Genomic DNA, 22,000 nt, shown 5'->3' on the forward strand with positions numbered 1-22,000 from the left:
TCAATTTTAAAATAACTGGTTTTGCTTTCCTTATCACATCTGTTCAATGACTGCATTGCTATCCATAGGCATTTGGATGAAAATAAATATTTCAGAAAGAGTATATGAATATTGTACATTTCCTAGGGATAGTACCTAAATATACACTTTTCTCTTATTAAATTAGGAAGATATAAACAATCTTGTAAATTTCTATCCACACACTGATTACAGGTGGCCCAAAATAATATCTTGCCATGGCAGAAAAAAATGATTTAATGAATGGCTAATCACAAGCCTTTAAAAAACTAAAGTTGGATTGATGGAATTAGTTGTGTTCACTGTATGTCAAGATAAAGACAACATGAATTTACTCGTTACATAATTGTTTTATGGATAATAAATCTATTTGCATCTCATCTGTATCACTAATTCCTTTGCATGTTTACACAACTACAGGCATTTTAAATAATAATTAACCTAGTTTTTAGATTCTCCACTAGAGAAAATGCTATTGTGCTTACCCACTACTTTATCATTGAAGATTTTAGGGAATCCCCGGTTGGGATATCTGCCTCTAAGCTGCCAGACATCAAAAAATGGTTTCCAGTCAATGTAGTCCACCAGCTTCTCTAAGTCATAACCTTCAAAGACTCTAGTGCCAAGGAACTGTGGTTTAACTATGAAAGTTCAACATGCAAATTTTGTATTTTAACATATGTTTTTTACAACAGACTATTTTAATATGCTTTTAGTACAAACACTTAATGTTAAAGGATTATCATATGCTTAACTTCACTTAGTCGAGGCTGTGTCTTTGGACCCTATTGAACAGAATGCAGGGAACATCAATGAATCCAACAAATAGGACCACTATTGACTATACATTTATTTCCCTTAAACTAACCAACTGGAAATAATAAGAATATATTATGGTTTTTCTGCAGCATGAGGTAGCAAAAAAGAAGTAACAGAAATAGTAAGCTATTGCATATGAAAAATCACGCCTTTACAAATCCCTTGGTTACTAAAGCTGTGGTGCCTTTCATCTGTCAGGGATGCTTTAATCTGGATTCCTCATGTCAATTTTGCAATTAACTGTTCATAGAATATAGAGCTGATTTATGGGAGCTGTTTATGATTCTCCAGGAAAATTCCATATAGCAGCTTTAACTTATTTGCTACTTACTTCAGATAAGGCAGACACAGATCAAGAATTCTTTTCGTATAACTTTCTCTTAATGTTTTTGGAATCTTAATTATTCTAAATACATAGTACTTCTTTGAAGGTGCTAGCAATGAGCATAGCAGATTGATAGAGTAACTGATTTAAGTATTCATCAGTAAATAAGTATTAAGTAAGAATCACATTTCTATCCTGCAATCAAATGACTCTTACAGAAAATGTAAAACTGATAAAATATTCACTGTACAAAATTCCATAAAAACAGTGTAAACACCTAAAAATACAAATAATAAAAAAGAGAAGTTAAAGATGATGTGATAACATCAGGGAAAGGCTTCTCAAAACAACACCATCTTTAAAAGTCTTTGGGGCTAGCCTGATGTCAACGAGGAAGCTATTCCACAAGGTCAGCACTATCACTGAGAGCAGCACCTTCTGGCCTCAGCATCCCGAAGCTTCATAAAATGTGGTAAGAACAACAGTTTCTCACTGTTGGCACTGATTGGCTGGGCCAATTCTTGCTGAAGTGAACAGTCCTACAGAAATCTATAAGCCATTTCTTAAGGAAAGCAGCCGACTAATCTTTATAATACAAAACAACCCTATTAATTCTTATATATTCTTTCTTATTTATTAATTCTTATATATTTTCAAAGTAGTTTAAAGTTAAAATATAACTTAATTTTAAATTAAAATAAAATTAATTCACTAGAGAGGCAAGAGAGCAATTTATAACAGTTCTCCAGGTAATTCTTAACAAAAGTAGAGACAGTAACCATTTGAGTTTCTCTTCAGTTAAATAATGAAAACTAAATTAAAATCCAATTTCAATTCACTATGGAGTTTTCCCCCCGAAAATGTCTGTGTTCCTAATAGAAGAAAATACATCTACTGTAGCTCAGTACCGTCGAGCACTGATGATGTTACCTAGTTCAGTAATGAAAAGTCTCCAAGGAAACAACCAAGCTCAGAGAGCACCAAGGACTATATATATCTGTGTTTTGATGAAGCAGAAAACAGTTTTAAAACTTAACCTGGTTTAGTCTCAGTTTTCCAGTCGTAATAGAAGCGTTTATTTCTTGCTTGCTCTAAAGATAAGTATTTTCTTTCCTGTGTATGGAAGAAAAAAACCTGGAGATTATTGCTGTGTGGTTTATGTTTAACAGTTAATTTAGCCAAAAGAAAGCAAATAGAGCTAGCAATAATTAATATAAGCCTGGCAGGCACCCTTGTAAGCAGGAAGAACTAAACACTTTCTCCTAGAGTCACATAAAAGTGAGACTGACAGCTATATATATCAAATAAATCAATTATAAATAAATAAAAATAAAAAAAACTCAGAGATTCCCAATAAAGATCTCCAGGTGTAGACTGTAGATTAAGAATCCACATCCTCGCCAGGAAAAGATGCTTCCTGTTATATAGACAGAAACCCATCAGTCCCACCCTCTGGCAGAGTACAAAAAAATACAAGTCCTCTTAAAAACAAAAGCAGAACTCAAGAAGGAAACAGGAAGAAGCTAGAAATGAAGATTTGAAAAAGCTTCAGCTAAGAGTTTCCCACAACTTCAGATTAAAATCTGAAATTTCAATAAAAAAGAAATCGAGACAGAGAAGCAGAGGAGACAGGGTTACTGAAATTATTTTCATGTTTTGCTATTTGACCTTTCAATCACCAGTAAGGCATTACTGGTGATGTGACCATATCCCTCAGTCACAAACTGGGGTTTGAGGGAGGATATTAGGTAAGATGTCCCCTGAAATATAAGTTATAGCATCCTGAATTACCAAGTTACTAACACAAAGCAGGAGACAGGATCAGAGGTGAAGACCCAATGGGTACTAAGAGAGGTTTGACGTGGCCAGCTTTACACCCTACACAATGCTCCTGTGATATTAGAATGTAGTTTAACCACTATTTACCTTGAGTGAGTCATAATGATCCTGTCGAATGTCTTCATATTCTTCTCGTATGTCTTCAAAAAAATCATCTTTTAGACTTTCATCTAAAAGCTGAGAGCACTGTAACAAATACAACATGATTATTAAATCTGTAATTGAAGCATGCTATCCATTATTTTTAAAATTCTCTTTTTTGAGAACTTACAAACCCTAATGCGCTAACAGTTCAAAGGAATATGTGCAACTACCCTAACTTCTTTTGTTAAAAATCACAGAATTCCTGATAGATACATCATATTTTCATTATGAATACTATTTCAACTAAAAGGATGTCAGGTGAATGTATTAAAGACCTTACCTGCAGACTTCAAATACGAAAAAATGAATTAATTAAGAAAGCAAGTCTAAAATGAGAAGATGATGAGGAAGATTTTTCCTTCATTCCTGGATGATATGAAAGCTTATTCCCTTGAGTTGATAAAATCCAGGGGTACCTGATGAGATGTAGAATTTTGCTCTGGAACTGATGATTAAAATTTTCCTCCTATTCCCTCCCACTAGTTGCCCTGCTGCCTTAAGAAAAGCCTCATCTAGGCTTCCGGTTCTGCGCAGTTTAGCGCAACAGCCAAGGGATCCACACCTTATGGCTGATTTCTTTCTGTTTGGGGACCCTAAATGGGCAAAAAGCCACCCCGGAGAGGTGGCAAGGAAGGAGGGAAGCCCCATCGATCCTGGGGAGATGGCAGTCGATCCGGACGTCTGGGGAAAGCTCTCCAAAAACCGTCAGAAAAAAGGCTAGCGTCATTCATGAATCTAGCCCAAGCTACATGCAGCCAAAGCAAAAAACCCCACTAAACTAAGTGTGATTGTAAACAGCGTGACTGAACTGGGTAAGAATATTGATTTTCTCTCTTCTACCTGACTGATTTCCTGAGAAAAAAAGAAAAAACCCCAGAAGTAAAAATCCTCCAAAAGTGAGGAGGGTGTCTTTGTTCCACCCTCCTCTAAACGGAAGTGGCGAATTAAGTTTATGGGGGGGGGGGGGAATGAAAGATGGACTGGTGCTGACATCTAGTGGTGGATGAAAATAAAGCCCTAAATATACAGCCCAGAAAGAGAAGCCTGTTGTCGTGACCTTCAAGGTGTTGATCAAACAAAGAACAGCTGGACTATCTACAAAGTGAGAACCACAAAACTTAGAAAAAGTTGACCTTCCTGTATTATAAATATTTTTTAAATTGCGATTTTAAAGTGATTGGCAGAGAAAAGACTTTGGTCATTATGGAGCATCAGAGATCTGCAGAAAGAACATACCAAGAAAAAATAAATACCAGGAGGAAATGTTTGTTCTGTTACAACAAATGCAAATAATATTAACTTCAAATCATGAGGAAATTAAAAATGGATTTGAAAATTTAAATGAATGCATTCCTAATTTAACGTCACAACAATCAAATGATCAGAAAACAAAAAATGAGAGAGATCATATAAAGCAGACAACTGAACATAAGCTAGTGGAGATTCAAGTGGAGAAGGACTTACAAGAATCATTGAACATTGAAAAGATAACTCTACGATCACAAAGTAAATTTGAGGATAAGGAAAAAGTTTTGACAAAATGGGTTGCTGAGCCGTTGGGAGTACCACAAGAAATGGGGAGACAAGGGATGATGAGAGAAATCTTCAATGAATATGAAGGGGCAAAATCTTTTTACAAAGCCATGATGTTTGATTTGTCTAATATATCCACAACAACATTTACAAGATTATGGAAAGACTCTTTTGATGCAACAGAATATATTGATTAGGAGAGATGCTTGGCAAAAGAAGAGGGCTAAAGTGAGAATTGAGGAATTAGATGATCAGAGGGAATATTTAAAAATTAAACACTTGTTTGAATATGGCTGAAGAAATTGAAAGATTGTAGTTTAAGAGGGATGAACTCTCTAAGTAAAACAGTACCTTGCTGAGACTCTAGAAAGAGTACAGAGAAGAGCAACAAAGATGATTAGGGGACTGGAGGCTAAAACATATAAGGAACGGTTGCTGGAATTGGGTATGTCTAGTTTAACGAAGAGAAGGACGAGGGGGGACATGATAGCAGTGTTCCAATATCTCAGGGGCTGCCACAAAGAAGAGGAAGTCAAGCTATTCTCCAAGGCGCCTGAAGGCAGGACGAGAAGCAACAGGTGGAAACTGATCAAGGAGAGAAGCAACTTAGAACTAAGGAGAAACTTCCTGACAGTTAGAACAATTAACAAATGGAACAACCTGCCTCCAGAAGCGGTGAATGCTCCAACGCTGGAAGTTTTTAAGAAGAGACTGGACAGCCATTTGTCTGAAATTGTGTAGGGTTCCTGCCTGAGCAGGGGGTTGGACTCGATGACCTCCAAGGTCCCTTCCAACTTTATTATTATTATTATTATTATTATTATTATTATTATTATTATTATTATTATTATTGTTGTTGTTGTTGTTGTTGTTGTTGTTGTTGTTTTTTCTCTTTTTTTCTTTTTTTTTCAATATGAGAACTATAAAAATATGTGGGATGATTAACATAAAGGAAATGTTTTAGATATTTAAATGTAATTGATTTTAAGAAAATTCCAATTGATAACTAAAAATGGGAAAAATGTTTTGAATAGAGTTAAAAGATTAGATGATTGGATTTATTAAATGGAACATTTAAAGATTAAACATAGGTTTAATTATGGATAAAAAGAACAGAAAGAATTTGGAAATAAGTGTATACTAATTCAAGAGGGATATGTATTTTAAGTAGTATATTATTTCCTTTTTTTCTTTTTCTTCTCCTTTTTTCTCTCACGTCTTTTCTTTTTCTATGTCTTTCTTTTGTGTCTTTTTCTTATTTATTTTTTAAGATATGAAAACAGATTTAAATACTTTAAGGTAATTAATTCTGGGAAAATTTTAACCAGTAGAAATGTTTTGAACATTGTAGGGAAAATAAATTTAAATAAGAATTGTAAACAGGATTTGTGACGAGGCAACCAAGATGACCAGATAGAAAAAAAGCATGATATTAATGAGATTATTATTGGTAGGAATTTTAGAAAAACCTTTATATTTAATTGTTACTTATCAAATTAATAAGAATTGTATTAATTTAGGTTGCAAAGAGAATATTATTGGAAGAAGAGAAAATCAAGCAAAGCTATAATGTGGATTTTGGAATATAGAAATTAATCGATAGTGATTACTTTGTAAATATAAACCCAGACAACACGCTGTTTACCAAATATCAAGATATTTATATTAAAAAATCAATAAAATATATTTTTTTAAAAAAGAAAAGCCTCATCTAACCATATATACTTCATACGCTTAATGATCCCACTGAAAATGTATTATTGATGTGATGTCAGACAGCAACGTGACTCTTAAACCAGTGATGTCAGACAGCAACGGGACTCTTAAACCAGTCCCTACACTATACTATACTATACTATACACTATATACACTGTACACAAGAAGCAGGCTAATGTGGACTGAGACACTGCTTATAGTCAATCATGGCTGAAGAAGAAATACAAAAGTCTAATAAGTTCTGTTCTTAACTTTCTAGAACATTAAAAAAACACCAAAAACTGCTATCAGTTTTTTTCCCTGAATATACAACAGAGGAAGAGGGTGGTTGAGTTTTTTCCTTAAGGTCCAAAATGAAGAAAGTGTTCTGTCCCCGTTCCGACCCACACACCCAGCCGAGGGTTAAAGACTTCTCCAGACACCACTTCACAGATAAGAAACTTGGCAGCAGCTCCGTAGCTGCCTGCCAAGATGTCATGTGTCTGAGTAACGAAACACTTAAAAGGCTTTGACACAAGACCTTGCTTTGACACAAGACCTTTTACTCCAAACACACAGAAACAAAAACAATACACACAGTTTAAAGCCACAGCAAACTACTTTGCCAGAGATTCAGCTTTTGTCCGTCACAGAGGTCCAAATGGCCACCACCACCCTTTTATAGCCTGTGGGGTGTGGTCCAGTGACTCAGCTTAATCTCTGGCATGTCTCCTTTTCTGCTGAGCACGCTTGTCGCTCCTACGCTGGCATGGATCCAGCCACAACTTCTCTTCCTCATTATCCGACACACCTGGCTCCTGGCCAATCTCAGAAACACCTGGCTCCTGGCCAGTCTCAGAACCACTCGGCTCCTGGGTCGGGAGACACCTGAGGCCTTGCCAAAGAGGAGGGTCCTGGAGAGGGAGGCCTGGCCATCTCCTCTCCTTCATGTTCGGAGCCTTCTTCCTCCGATAAGAGGGGCTCACAAGACGGAGCCACAACAGAAAGGAGAGCTCAACAAGTCTGAAAGTTCATACTGAGGGGTTCAAAAGAACTTCAAGGAATACAGAATATTTACAGACATTTACAAAGAGGTGGGTTTCCATAAAAAAATCTTTTAAGACATTTGGAATAAGGTTTCTTTACAAATGCAAAATTGTTCAAAGACCAAAATTAAAAAAATAAATTATTCAGACGAGCCAGCTGATGCAAATAAGAACAAATGACTATAGCCTATTTGTTCCATGCATGCAGATATTGAGACCACTCCTTACAGGATTCTGTAAGAGTAAGGGTTGTTGCATAGTAATTAGGGTCCCTCAGGTTAAAATCCAACAATATTTTAGCAACCCATGTCTAGGAGGAAAAAGCAGAGATCTGAAACTAGGGTAGTTACTACTCATGTTCATTTGGACTATCACTTCATGAGAATATTACTTATTACAGATTTAGGGGATTACAATTTCCAGAATTACCAATTATATAGCCAAGGCGCTAGGAGTTATAATCTTAATACATCTGGGATGCACCAAATAGTATAAATTTTCAGATAGAAATTTTATCACAACTTACAACCACCACACTTTTGGAGGCATCCAGGACATGAATGACAGGAGCACTATACCGTGGAGCAATTTTTACAGCTGTATGAGTTCTGTAATAACATAAAAGGAAACCTAAGAAAACAATAACTATATGAAAAAACAGTCACAACAAGCATCTTAATGTACATAAATGATTATATTCTGATGGGAAATCTCTAACTTCTTGGTAAATTCATCTTCTCCTTTAAGGAAATGACAGCCAACTGCACATCACAAAGAGTCAAAGAAATATATCCATTATATAGGTGGTTGAAAAATTCTTTTATTTTCAAGAAGTTCTAACATAATATACTAATTGGTAACTAAAAGGTTACATTTCTCAGATAAATTCTCCCTGCCTGAGGCAGATGACATCTTCTTAGGTATCTTCCAATTCTATCATTCTCTGAATCTCCCAGATTCTCTTCTCAGATTCCCCAGAATGCCAGCTTTACATGTTTTAAAAACTATGATTTCATTTTCAGTGCTGCAAAGGTAATTCTCACTACACACTGGCACAAATTTACAGCATACATGTCATAACCAAATCAGGTACTTAATTCATTATCAACTGCTATAGAACAGCCATTTATAACTAGAAGAAATAGTTCGAAATACTTCTTATAGTTTCTCATCCCATTACATTCTCATCCCATTACATTTTTTTAATCTTCAGTCTACGACATATTACAATCTCCTGGGACCTTTGCATGCAAATTTAGTTAATGCAAACATGTATTGATTCTCAGTGTTGCAAAACCAAATTCATTTTTGCTAGAACAAATGTGTATTCGTACCAAAAATAAAATCAGTTTTATACATCTCTTTTTCAGTGAGGAAATCAATAACTTCTCTGAAATGTAAATTAGGATTCAGGCACCTGATTTTTAAACTTGGTACTTTTATAATGGTATAAATAAATGTATCTAATAAGTATTGATTAAAATAATCTAAAAGGAACATAAAATAGTTAATTTTAGAAATCATATTCTTTTTTACATAAGCAGTTCAATGTATTTAGGTTAACATCCCCCGCCTATAGCAAAAAACAAAACAAAACCCAACTTACTTGGAAGTAGTTGCTCCTCCAATCAGCAAAGGAATCTTTATTTCTAGCCTCTCCATTTCCTTGGCAACAAATATCATTTCTTCCAAAGATGGAGTGATAAGACCAGACAGGCCAATTATATCTATAAATATAAATAATTAAATAGTTCCAACATGTTCTCTATGCTCTCAGAATCTATGTTAAACTTTAAGGTAAAAATGTGATCCACTTGTCAAATGAAGCCATGGATCTAACTTAGAACTTTCTTCTAACTTTATGAATCTAGAGATATCACCCTGGATATTCAATTCATGGGTGAAATGGGTAGGATTAGAGCTTCTAAATATCTCAAATGTGTATGGTGAACACAGCGTTGTTGTCTTTTTAACACCAGATAATTATAACTTTATCCTTCCAGACATTTTAAAAATGAATTTTTTTAAAGTATTTGAATTTTAACTTACTTTTTAAACCACCTTAGATATTTTGGTGAAAATAAACATAGAACCTATCCTTAAATAAATAAAAGAAAATTGAATTTTATAAGCTGGCTACACTTTTACATGGTAAAGTAAATCATTGCATTGAGGTTGAGCCAAATAACCATATCTGCCAATGGATTACTTAATATCAAAAGAAACGTTTATCCATTTTTCAAATTTACTGTCTCCCAATTTTTCTGACAAATCCTAATGTATTTTAAGGATTCTGTTTTCAAGAAAAAATAAAGATTGTACCAATGATCACCTTAATTTGCATTTTAATTTACATTTTCTTAGTGAGCATTTGAAGATGCACATTTTCATATGATGCAAATATATTCTTGAAATGCCACAAAACTGGACATATACAAATCACATTTGTGTGTACCTGCTTTGTTTTCAAGAGCAGCTTTAAGTATCTTGTCACATGGTGTCATAACTCCCAAATCAATAACTCTGGGGAAGGAAATGGCAGTTTGCTAATCAACATGCACATATGCTCAATTAATCCATTTCTGTTATCATAGTGCACAAAAAAGATCAATCATCCTGTGAGGAAACTCAAGAGAACAACACTTGGCTTGTAATCTACCCTTATACAGGAGCCTTCTTATAAAACACCTGCCCCATTCTTAGTTATTACCCACTTGCTTGAGTTACACTTTCTATTAATTCCAGCGATTTCTTATTCAACAAGAATAGATAATTGAGAAATGAACTTCTTGGGCAGTAATACTGCTACCAAGCATTTCAAGATAGCTTGCCATATTGCAAATTCTGAGGACTTTGACCTATGAACTGGCTACCCAATGTCCAGACAAAAATTCCCAGATTAAATATATATCTGAATATGCCCAGTTAGAGAGAAATTGAACTGTTTCAAATCAACCATGTACTTTGATCAAGTTTCTGCAGAGCTTTTATGTTCCCGTATATACTTTCATAATTTATTCCAAGCAGTTCTTGAGAGTAAGTTTAAAATATTTGATGCCAAAAGCATCTGCTTTTGTGGTGATGGAACAGTTAACTGGCCCATGTTTTTATTACAGTACACAGTATCCTGTAGAGATTCATGCAAGTTTAATACATTTATGAAATTACATGGCTGCCCAACTCCTTCACAATGACTCAGGGTGGTTTACAGAAATAAAACCCCAAATACAAAACCCAACAAAACCTCACTGCCCCACCCCACCCCACCCCAATAGCAACAATTAGACAAACCACTCCATATCATCCTGGGGTACCTAGGTCTGCTGGCAAAACTATTATGTCAGCCTTTACTAAATTCTTTCCTGTGTGAACAGATAAACTTCATGTATACCACCTGGTTTTTAGACTTGGTACTTTTAAAATGATATAAACAAACATATTTACTAAATATTAGATTGATTAAAACAATCTAAGCTGCCCTCAGAAAGCTAGCACTTTAACCAAGTTATTAAATGTCCCACTTGCAGGAGATATTTCTAGCCTGTCAAATAATTACAGTACAAGGAGGTATGTGCAAGATCAAAAGGTCGAGTCTCATTACCTGAAATTATTGCAGCCCAGAACTACTCCTACAATGTTCTTGCCAATATCATGGACATCACCTTTCACAGTAGCTAACACAATAGTGCCTTGATAAGGATCCTGCAAAAATTAAGCCATTTTTAGAATTTATATAGACTTCATTTCTGAGCAATTCCTATCATATGAATGATTGGCTTATTGCAACAACTGTGCAGACAAATCCATATGAATCTCATGTATTTTTTTTATTTCTGAATAAAGTTTTACTTAATTCAGTTAAATCACAGGATGGTAATTCTTCAGAGGTCAAAACAGCTGCCTCAAACCACTTTACATTTTGGAAGAAAGCCCCAGCTGACAGACACAAAATAATATATTGACATGGTATGACAATAAGCAGAAGGATGAAAAAGACTGTTTCAGTGCCCCTATAGCCCAGTTCCCTACATCGGTGGGAGAACAGTATGATGTAATGGTTAAAAGGAAAAGCTTGGAGAACTAGGTGGACCTGGATCTGTGAAAGACCAGCTACTGACTCTTGGGCAGAAGAACTGCTTCTGAAGTGAAAAGGGTGCAATAGTGAAGGAAAGGCAAGCACAGCAATTAGCTACTGTTAGAGAGGATTGTTATTGGATGAAAAGAAGTAGATCAGAACACTGTAACACAGTCTTCTCCAACAAATATGTTGGAACCACAATTCCCTAAATTCTTGTCCATAATGGAAAAAGCACTGCCATAGCATTTTCTCTACTGAAGCCCCTACTTCTAGGATCCCATGTTCCTCTACTGATTTATTCAGTGAATATTTTCATATCAATGTTTATACATATTAATTTCTTCAAGGCAAAGTGTCATTAATCTATACTTGATGGTGGCATATCCATGTTTTTAAATTTGTTTCTTCTTATGAAAAAAGTGCTGGGGAAACCAGTTTTAAAAAAAGAAACAGAGGCACACACATCAATCTCTGCTTCTTTAGCATATTTTGCTAATATTGGCATGTTTTGCTCAAATGAGGCTCTCATGTTCAAACAGATAGGAATTCTGGGAAGAGATTCATGGAAAAGTCAACATGTCTGTGTAACTCTGGCTCTTTAAGGCATTACCCCCCCCTCATCTTTATCCTGATTATAGCATAGCTGGTTTTCTAAACAAACAGGTATGCAATCCATATATATAACTTGCGTTATGAGACATCCAAGGGGAGAAATCAACAGCATAAAACAGGCATGCACAACCAGGCTCTCAAAGCTCTGCTCCTTTTAAATAGCTGTTGCATACATCACATGAACGTAAAAATATTAAGACTTCAAGACTGCCATCTTGAAGCTGTTATCTTACCTTACATACCTGTGCTTGCAACCTTAATATCCCTTGTGATTATCCATCATTAATGTAAGCAAAAGCTTTGATGCCTGAGGGTTTCTGTGTTACTATAATGCTTAACTTTTTCTGTCTTCTTAAAATGTAGCAGAATTTGGGGAAATGAATACCCAGAATATGCCAAGGTATTGCACTATCCAGCATAATTATGCATTACACACATGAAAACCTGCATGACTGGAGCTGAAGGGCATGCTCATTTAATCAAGCCAGGGAAAAAAAAGTCACAGTGGAATGGTCAAACAATAATCACAGACCTAATTGCTAAGGGGAATCCTAAAACTGATGGGAATGGGGAAAAAAAAGAAATGGGCTAAGCTCAGAATAGGCTGCAGTGTGGACCAGTGCATATATTTATTGATAAGACATCTTTGGGATAACATTAAATTATTTGAAGCAGACTAATTGGGAACAGGACTAAATAGCTTTTCCTCTTCAATCCTGGCACAAGCCTGCAGCAAAGCCATCCATTTTGAAAGATAATAACCAGTATTTGCTGTTCTTCTGGCACTATAGCGAGTATTCTGGGAGGTAACTGCACTCAGGAGAGCTTCTATGCCAGGAGATATGCACCTCATTTTGAGATAGGACAGCAGCAAGCATCACAATGATAAAATTCATATTCAGAGGCCAGCAGATTCCCACACACACTAGAATAGCAGCATTTAGAATTTCCAAAAGACTGTAGCATATACCAACTATTAGCGAGTAATGATACAGGACTGGCCTAATTCCATACTGATTCACAACACATTCCCCCCTTTTTAAATAAACACATGGCTGCTAAATAAATACATCTTAAAGCTAGTAAGCTTCTTGATTGTTGTGTTTTTCACTCAGCGTTTTGCTTTACCTCATTTCACTCCCTTCCCAAATGCCAAAGACAGCATAAAATTCACAATTTGTTCCTAAATCAACCCAGCCTTCGCAACAACTTGAACTACAAGAACAACTGCTGTTATTTCATTTTTTTCATGCCTATTAGGAATGAAAGAAATCTGCTACAGCACAAAGCATCAGGTTTCTTCCAGCCTCATGACTGCTTCCAATGAGCAACTACACATTTGCTTGACAGATGCTTCCGAAGACAAGAGGCTGCAGAGCATGGAAGTCCAAGGATTTTGTTTGCTCTGCCTTTGGAAGTGAACCAATCTGATTCACGCCTCCCAAACTAATTTGCATGTCTCCAGAATCCATTTTTCAACTTCAAAATTGTATTGTGTTATATACATAAAACCACAAAGTGCTTTTAAAACAAGAACAGTGCAGATTTTTTAAAAAAGGAAAACGCCAATAAAGAGAGTAATAGGATTGCACAGACTTACTAATGCATTTAGTGACATGAATCCTAAAAGGTCTGATTCATTCAACTCTTCTGTGCTGATTAACTGGGACTCTCTAGTGACAATATTTTGAAGTGAGGCCGTATGAGATTGTATAGGTAAGCAATCCCCAAAATTAGCTTATAAAATGAAGGGGAGAGCTACCAAATGGGAAGAAGGGGCACAAAAACAAAGCTGACAATGGAGATAGACAAATCAGTGGAAAACTCTTATCACTGAAAATGATACTGTACAGAAAAATTCAGCTCAACAGATAGAAGCAAAAACTGTTCTTGCTACTGTTATTTATTTATTTATTGTCTTTTGAGCATTCATCCAATTAAGTACCAAGTTTATGATTATGGATCTTTATGTAGCATACTATTGCTGTTTGTTTTATTGGCAAAATATCAAATGGACAACTTTATGTTTTCCAATCAGCTGCCCATTCCTCTGACTAAGAGCTCATATAAGAGGATCTATTTATTGCAGAAGTTGCTGCCATGACGTGCCATGAATTCCTGACCCACACAAAAATCTATAACGCAACTGCAACAAAAATTAATTTAAGAGAATCAAGGATTGAAGCTGCAGCCTCACCTCTTCCTCTGTGCTACCAGACAACGCACGTAATTCTTCTCTTTCCTTCTCCATGAATGGGATAAGATGACCCACTGCTTTCTTCATAACTCTAGCAGATTTAATTACCTGTATATTCAGATTCAGAGAAAGAACCATGAGAGTATAGAAAGGCTTATTCAAGATTATAGCAACCAATGAATTGATCTGAAAGTAAACCACAAGCCCCAAAAACAGGACATTATCAATAAATACCAACTAAGTAACCTAGTAATATCTAAGCAACTCCTTTACCAGTTTCTCAATTTTCTGCCATTTTAGAGAAATCCTTCCAATACATTACGTTCATGTAGAGTAGAGTAGAGTAGAGTAGAGTAGAGTAGAATAGAATAGAATAGAATAGAATAGAATAGAATAGAATAGAATAACTTTATTTGGCCAAGTGTGATTAGACACGCAAGGAATTTGTCTCGGGTACAGAAGCTCTCAAGTGTACATGCAAAGTAATAGGGTAATAATAATCACAATAATGATACCAATAATGAAGTAGTAGAGAAGATGGGAAGGACAATACTACTACAGCCATACAACATGGGTGAATATGTATACTTAGACATAAGACAGTACTGTGAGGATTAGGTGTTCAGCTGTGGGATGGCACAAGGGAAAAGACTGTCACTGTGTCTAGTTGTTTTGGCATGTAATAGCGATGTCTCAAAGAGAGGAATTGAAACTATGGCAGCGTACTGAAGGGAGGAGTTGAAACAAATTATGTCCAGGATGTGAAGGATCTGTAGTTATTTTCTCAGCTCTCCCTCTAACCCGCACAATATACAGTACAGATCTTCTATGGAAGGCAGGCTGGTTGCAATTGTTTTTTCTGCAGTCCTAACTATCATTTGGAGTCTCCACCTGTCCTCTTAGTTGTGTGCCAAACCAGACAGATATAGAAGTACAAATGACACACTCAATCATTCCTCAGTAGAACTGTATCAACAGCTCCTGGGGCAGTCTCAACTTCCTGAGTTGATGCAAGAAGAACATTCTTTGTTGGGCTTTTTTAATGATGTTCATTTCAAATCCTGGGAAATTATACAACCCAAAACTTGAAAGATTCTACTGCTGATCCTGTGCTATTGAATATAGTAAGAGGTGGTAGAATAGGAAGGTTTCTCCTAAAATCCACTCTCATCTTTACAGTTGTGTGTTCAGCTCCAGATTGTTCCAGCTGCGCCACAGGGCTAGTTGTACAACTTCCTGTCAGTATGAAGATTTATCTCCACCTCGAATGAGACTATTGTATCATCTGCAAACTTCAGTACTTTAACAGAAAGATCCTTAGAGATGCAGTGATTGTTATAGAGAGACAAGAGCAATGCAGAGAGCACACAGCCATAAAGGGTTCCTGTGCTAATTGTTGGGTGCTCAATATGATTTTCCCTAGCTTCATCTGTTGCTTCCTATTTGTCAAAAAACTAGTAATCCACCTACAGCTACAGGCACAGGTAGCTAAATCAGTTTAGAGTGAAGAGTTTCTGGAATGATGGTATTGAATGCTGAGCTAAAGTCAACAAAAGGACCCATGCATGGGTCAGTGGGGATTAAAATGTTGCAAGATGATGCAGTACCATATTGACAGCATCATCTGCCGATGTATTTGCTCGGTAGGCAAACTGCAAGGGATCTAAGAGCGGATCCACGATTTTCAAGTGGGCTAGCACTGGCCTCTCGAAGGCCTTCATAACTACAGATGTTAGAGCAGTGGTTCTCAACCTTTTTAATGCCGCGACCCCAACCGGTCGTAAGTTGAGGACTAAACCGGTCGTAAGTCGAGGACTACCCAACTGGTCGTAAGTCAAGGACTACCCAACCGGTCGTAAGTCAAGGACTTTCCCTGCCCGGGAGCACCACGCATGCGTGGTTCCGCCCCCTGCGCCGGCCGAGGCGTAGCTGGCAAGCGGCAGAGATGGAGCAGGCCGACCACCAGCTGGCCCAGCCCAAGGGAGGTAAGGCACCCGCCGGAAAAGGGGGGGAAAAATGGCGGACAAAAAAAATGGCAGACAAAAAAATGGCGGACAGCCTTGCTTGGTGACCCCCGTGAAATGGTCGATCGACCCCAAATGGGGTCCCGACCCACAGGTTGAGAACCACTGTGTTAGAGTGACTGGTCTGAAGTCATTCAGCTCTCTTAAAGATGTGGGTAAAGATGGGGATCAGTTATTCAGCACAGATTTTCAAGCAAGAAAGAGTTACTCCATCTGGGCCTAGTGCTCTTCTGATCTTTTGTGTATGAAATAGACCTTGCACGTCTTTTTCTAAGATCACCAGAGGTGGGGAGCCCAGAGGGATGGAGATAGGTGTAGGAGATTTGGCTACTGTTGTTGTATCTAAGGAGTAAACTGTACTGAGCTAAAATGGACAAACTGCCTGGCTTGGTGTATAAGGCAATCTCCTATATTCTACTACAACATGCTGAAGCGCTAAAAACTGGACAGTGATCCTCCCTCAAGCCAAATAAAGCATTGGTGGAATGTTTAATTACATAACTAAATTGTGGTAAGCTAATGGAAACTTCTTTACCTGAGGAAGAAACATCTTGCCAGCTCCAAAAAGATCGCCAACTATTTTCATGCCATTCATTAGCGGCCTCTCAATTATATTCAGGGGTCTGGGATACCTCTCTTTGTTTTGTCTAGCCTCTTCGGTATCCTCAATCACATATTTCTCAATGCCCTGGAAGAAAAAAAACAACCATCTGGACATTAAAATGGTTTCTATCTTCCCACAACAAGCATCATTTATCTATTGCATTTTAAAAAACTGGGGCCCTCAAGAATAACCTTTCAAAAAAGAGACTGTAGTAATTCAAGGGTGTTAAAATAGGCTAATTATACTAAGAGCTGAATTCAAAAGTAAACCTACAGAATATTTAAAGTAAAAAAAACCAAGAGAAATAAAACATATTAGTAATATCAATTCATGTTGAAAGCATAAGAGGCAGTGTTTTCAATCTCTTTCTAAAATAATCCTGAAGGAGCCTGGCAAAGGGACAGAAGAAAAGCATTCACCAGCAAGAGGCCTCCTCATTATCTCACTTGAGTGTGGGTATTCTGAAAAGGATCTCTGAGTTAAATTTTAAAATAGACAGACTGTTCTTGAAGTATTCAAAATTACACTTCCCTTTTCATATTGGCAGCTTCTGATCTGCTAAGTGCAATTAACAGCAACTGGTTTCAAGCCAGCTGCAGCACGAAATTGTTATAGCCTTGCCTCAGCTGAACCTCCATTTTTCATTACAAGGTGTTGATGCTTTGAAGGAGGTTCTAAATTGAAGCCTGTGAAGAAAGTTCACAATGTTTTTCAAGCGTGGTGCCTTTAAGATATGTGGATTTCCACTCCCAGCCAGGCAACATTTTCAGAATTCTGGGAGTTGAAGTCCACCCATTTTAAGTTGCCAAACTTGAAGGACACTTTTCTAGATCTAAATCAATGAGAATAGCCATTTATTTTTATTCTTCAAGAGAAGTTCTGCCAATTGAGATCCCAAATGGGCCATTGGAAGCACACTCTATTTCTCAATCCATCAAGAACAAATTCTGGAAAGCTGAACCCTGACAGCATGACAGACTTGAACTGGTGCTCTCCAGCAACTTTCCCCCTTAGGATTAAATCTAGTCAAAGAGGCAACAGAATAAATTTTAGCACATCAAACAGGTGATAAATTCACCTTAACAAGGGCATACTCCAGTCTTTCTTCTACAGATTCATTTCTCCATCCATCAGTCTGCACCACTTTTTTTCCTCCTTGAGCATGGGTCTGGAATGAGATTAAGACAAGTTAAAATGAAATCATTTGCCCCCCACCACTATATATTGAAACTATCTTCATATAAGTGGAGAACTCTAGCCTATTACTCCATATGTAAGAGGTTTCTTTCCCAATCAGATAAAACAACCTTTTGCCTCAGAGCTTGGAGGACCTTTACGCCCAATGGTTCTCAAACATGTTGGTCTCAGGACCCCTTTACATTCTTAAAAATGACTGAGGTTCCCAAAGAGCTTTGGTCTGTTTAGGTTATATCTATTGATATTTATTGCATTAGAAATTAAAACTGAGAAATTTTAAAATATTTATTTGACTTCAGGGGCCCCATGAAAGGATATTGGGGACCCCCAGAAGTTCCAGACCATACTTTGAGAATTGCTGTTTTAGGCCATTAAAGAGACATATCATCAATGGGATACTGGGTCAAAGAGAGATGGCCTTCTTCAGATTCTTTGTTGATTCAAAATTTCAGATTCTGTCTACACCTCTATTAAAGTGAAGTGTAAAGTCAGAGAAATAGGCAAGAGCTACTATGAGAGCAACTCCTGGGAAACCAGATATTATTCAGAAGTGACTATGTAAGTATAGAGGCTCAATAAAGTATTGTTCTAGCCATTCTATGGAGTCAAGTTTCCTGTTCTAGTCTACTTTGTATAGCTGACATGAAGACCCAAACTGTATGTTTTATTTGCCAGAATTATATTCTGCACTTAGATAACTACATACAGTTTTTGTATAAACAGAATATTCAGTGTGTCACCTCAGCTCCAATAAGATTTTTGACTGAATATACAATATATTTAGCCACTTCCTTTATTTTATGTCTTTATTATGATCTTCTAGCCTCAGAAATACTGAAAAAAAATAAGCAAAGGGCAGGGTGGAAAGATTCTTTACCTCAGCATTATATGATTAAGAACCCCCCCTAAAATCAAGGCCATGTTGAGGCAACTTCTTATATTTAGCTGCATAGAAGCAGCTTCTTGCAAATTTCCAGTTCTGCCTTGTAGCGACGCGGCCAAGAGATTGCAGAGCTCCGCACCCCATGGCTGGTTTCGCCCTGCTAGGGGACCCTAAATGGGTTGAAAGTTGCTCTGGAGAGATGACGAAGGAGGGGCACCCTTATGATCGCAGAACAATGGTGGGCAATCTATTTGATTCGGGGGAAGCCCTCCAACCCGACAGGAGAAAGGCTAGCTGCACATCAGTGTCTAGCCCAAGCTACCAGCAGCTGAAGTCCAAAAGCACAAACCAGAACAACGGTGAACAGCGTACTTGGAACTGAGTAAGAATATCGATCTTCTCTCTTCTATTTTGCAATTGATTCCCTGGAAAAGATCCCCAAAGCAAGAAATTCTCCGAAAGTGAGAAGAGACTATACCCCCACCCTTCCATAGATGGAAGCGGCAATTTAATTTTTACGGGGGAAAGAAATATACTGAAATGAAATTAACAATATTACAGTCTGGATAAATCTGAAAATTGAGAAAACCGTTAAGATTTTACATCTGAAAGATTTTTGATGAAAGTATAAAACAATAATTTTTTGTTTGAAAAGTTGGAAAATGAATAACTACTGACATCTAATGGAGGATTAGAGTATAGAACAACAGCAACACTGACTCAGAAATTGGCAAGATACCCAGAAACAAAGAATAATCTGTTCCCTTGAACCTTAGTGACCTTCAGCCAAATAGAAAACAGTTGGGAACAAGGAAAGAAAACATACTGGGCCATCTACTACAGACTGAGAACTATATTTGTTTTAAAAACTGCTGACCTTCTGGGATTATAAATATTTAGTGAATTGTGATCTTTAAGCTCAAGAATTGTCTGCAGAAAAAGAAAAACTTTGACTGTTGGCTAATTTTCTAGGGAGGAACTTTACTGGATAGTCAAAACATTCTGGACTGCAACTTTGGCTGGTAGATAAATTGTAAGACCCCTGAACAGAAGAACTGTTATAAAATGTTGCCCTAAGTGGTGCTTTGACAATTGGAAATGCATTGGGTTATAAAAAAACTATATATAAAGATAAGAACTACATACGATTTTGTTGTTTGGACTCTAAGACTGGCTGGTTTAAAAGGCTAAACACAGAGACTATGGTACCGGTGAAAGAACATCTGGAAGGGGAAAATAAAATGGATGTTGCATACCTATCTAAAAGTGGCAGGAAACTACATCTAATATCCCCTTTTGAAGGCCCCAGCCTGGAACATCAGAGATCTGCAGGAGCAACACTTCAAGACAAGGCAAATACTTTCCAGGAGGAAATGTATGCAATGCTGCGACAGATTCAAATGACAATGATTTCAAATCATGATGAGATTAAAAAAACCTCTGATGGCATAAATGAGCACATTTCCAACTTAAACATACAAGTAAAAAATTCTCAGAAAATGATGATAAAGAATGAACAAACAAACCAAATAGAATACATTTCAGAGGATAGTGACCTAAAGAGGAAAGCTATAGAGGAAAAGAACTACAAATTAGTACAAATAAAAGAAATCTTGCAAAGTTTCGCCACAACAATGGAAACGGAAAAGATATTCTATTTTTCAGGACCTCAAAATCAACTTGAAGATTGGAAAGAAGACCTAATAAAATGGACTATAGACTTCTGGTTTTGCGCCGTAGCAACTGGTCGTGGGCTTGCAGATTCTCCGCACTCCCGCAGCTAATTTCACCCTGCCTGGGGACCGTAAATGGGTCTAAGTCACCCCAGAAAGGCGACGAAGAAAGAAGGGTGCTCCAGCGATTCTGGAATGGCGGCGGCCATTCCATTTGATTTGGGGAAAGCCTTCTAACCCGACAAGGGAAAGGCTGGGGGTATTGCATCGACCAGCCCAAGCTACTAGCAACCGAAGTCCAAAAGCACTAACCAGCATAACTGTGAACAGCGTGCTTGAAACTGGGTGAGAAATTCGATCTTCTCTTTTCTATTCTACATTTAATTTTCTGGAAAAGATCCCCAAGAAGCAAAATACCTCCGAAAGGGAAAGAGGGGGATTTCCACCCCATCCTTATACTAACAGAAGCGGTGAATTAATCTTTTTATAGAGGATCAAAATATATGGAAGTGAAATATAAAACCTGAAATTTAAAACTTAAATCTGGATAAATCTAAAATTGTTTGAATGGTTAAGACTCTCATTTTAAAGATAATTGTTCATTTTGGAAATTGAAAAACAAATAGTTGCTGACACCTAGTGGTGGATGAAGACTATGACAGCTATGACTTTAATATAAGACTGGGCAAAACCTGCGAAAAGCTAATCTGTGTTTGTAACCTTCAAAGTTTTAACAACAAAGAACAGCTGTGACAAAAAAAGACAATAATCTGAGCTGTAGACAAAGAGAATTATAAATTTCAGAGGAAAAAAAACTTTTTTGAACTATTTGGATTACAAATATCTATTTAATTGGGACTCTAAAGCTATTTGCAGAGAAAAGAAAGGAAGAGAAAAACTCAAATTCTTGGCCATCATGGATCAGAGACATGTAGAAAGAACATATCAAGAAAACATAAATACTTCACAGGAGGAGATATATAGTATACTGCAACTAATTCAAACACCCTCTTCAGGGTGACCCGCTCCCTCCTTCAATTGAGGGGGGGGACCCCCTGGTGGGGAGGGCTGAGGATTTTGCACAATATCTGTATGACAAAGTCGCTCGGATCTGAGAGGGCTTGGACTCCGACTGGGTGGCCCCGGGGGAGGTGGCGGGAGCAGGTCTTGAGACTATTATATGGGAGGAGTTTGACTCTGTGGCTCCCGAGGACGTGGACAGGATCCTGGGGAGGCTGAATGCAACCACATGTTTATTGGATCCGTGTCCCTCCTGGCTGGTACTGGCGGCTCGGGAGGGTACACGAGCCTG

At 37.2% G+C, this 22,000-nt stretch overlaps 1 protein-coding gene across 1 annotated transcript in view; it reads right to left on the bottom strand.

Moving 5' to 3' along the window:
• The window catches only part of MTR (5-methyltetrahydrofolate-homocysteine methyltransferase), a 78,706-nt gene that overhangs the window by 10,297 nt on the left and 46,409 nt on the right, over positions 1 to 22,000 (bottom strand). Inside the window, exons 19-28 of the mRNA XM_015819027.1 lie at positions 18,014 to 18,103; positions 16,867 to 17,019; positions 14,308 to 14,415; positions 11,022 to 11,122; positions 9,876 to 9,943; positions 9,027 to 9,147; positions 7,947 to 8,028; positions 3,089 to 3,187; positions 2,200 to 2,275; positions 504 to 659 (exon numbers count right to left, since the gene is read on the bottom strand). Of these exons, the coding sequence (XP_015674513.1) occupies positions 504 to 659; positions 2,200 to 2,275; positions 3,089 to 3,187; positions 7,947 to 8,028; positions 9,027 to 9,147; positions 9,876 to 9,943; positions 11,022 to 11,122; positions 14,308 to 14,415; positions 16,867 to 17,019; positions 18,014 to 18,103 (1,054 nt within the window). The remainder of the gene's footprint in view (positions 1 to 503; positions 660 to 2,199; positions 2,276 to 3,088; positions 3,188 to 7,946; positions 8,029 to 9,026; positions 9,148 to 9,875; positions 9,944 to 11,021; positions 11,123 to 14,307; positions 14,416 to 16,866; positions 17,020 to 18,013; positions 18,104 to 22,000) is intronic.

The sequence above is a fragment of the Protobothrops mucrosquamatus genome, unplaced genomic scaffold, assembly GCF_001527695.2.
Source record: "Protobothrops mucrosquamatus isolate PMUCROS unplaced genomic scaffold, P.Mucros_1.0 scaffold850, whole genome shotgun sequence".
Taxonomy (NCBI): Eukaryota; Metazoa; Chordata; class Lepidosauria; order Squamata; family Viperidae; genus Protobothrops; species Protobothrops mucrosquamatus.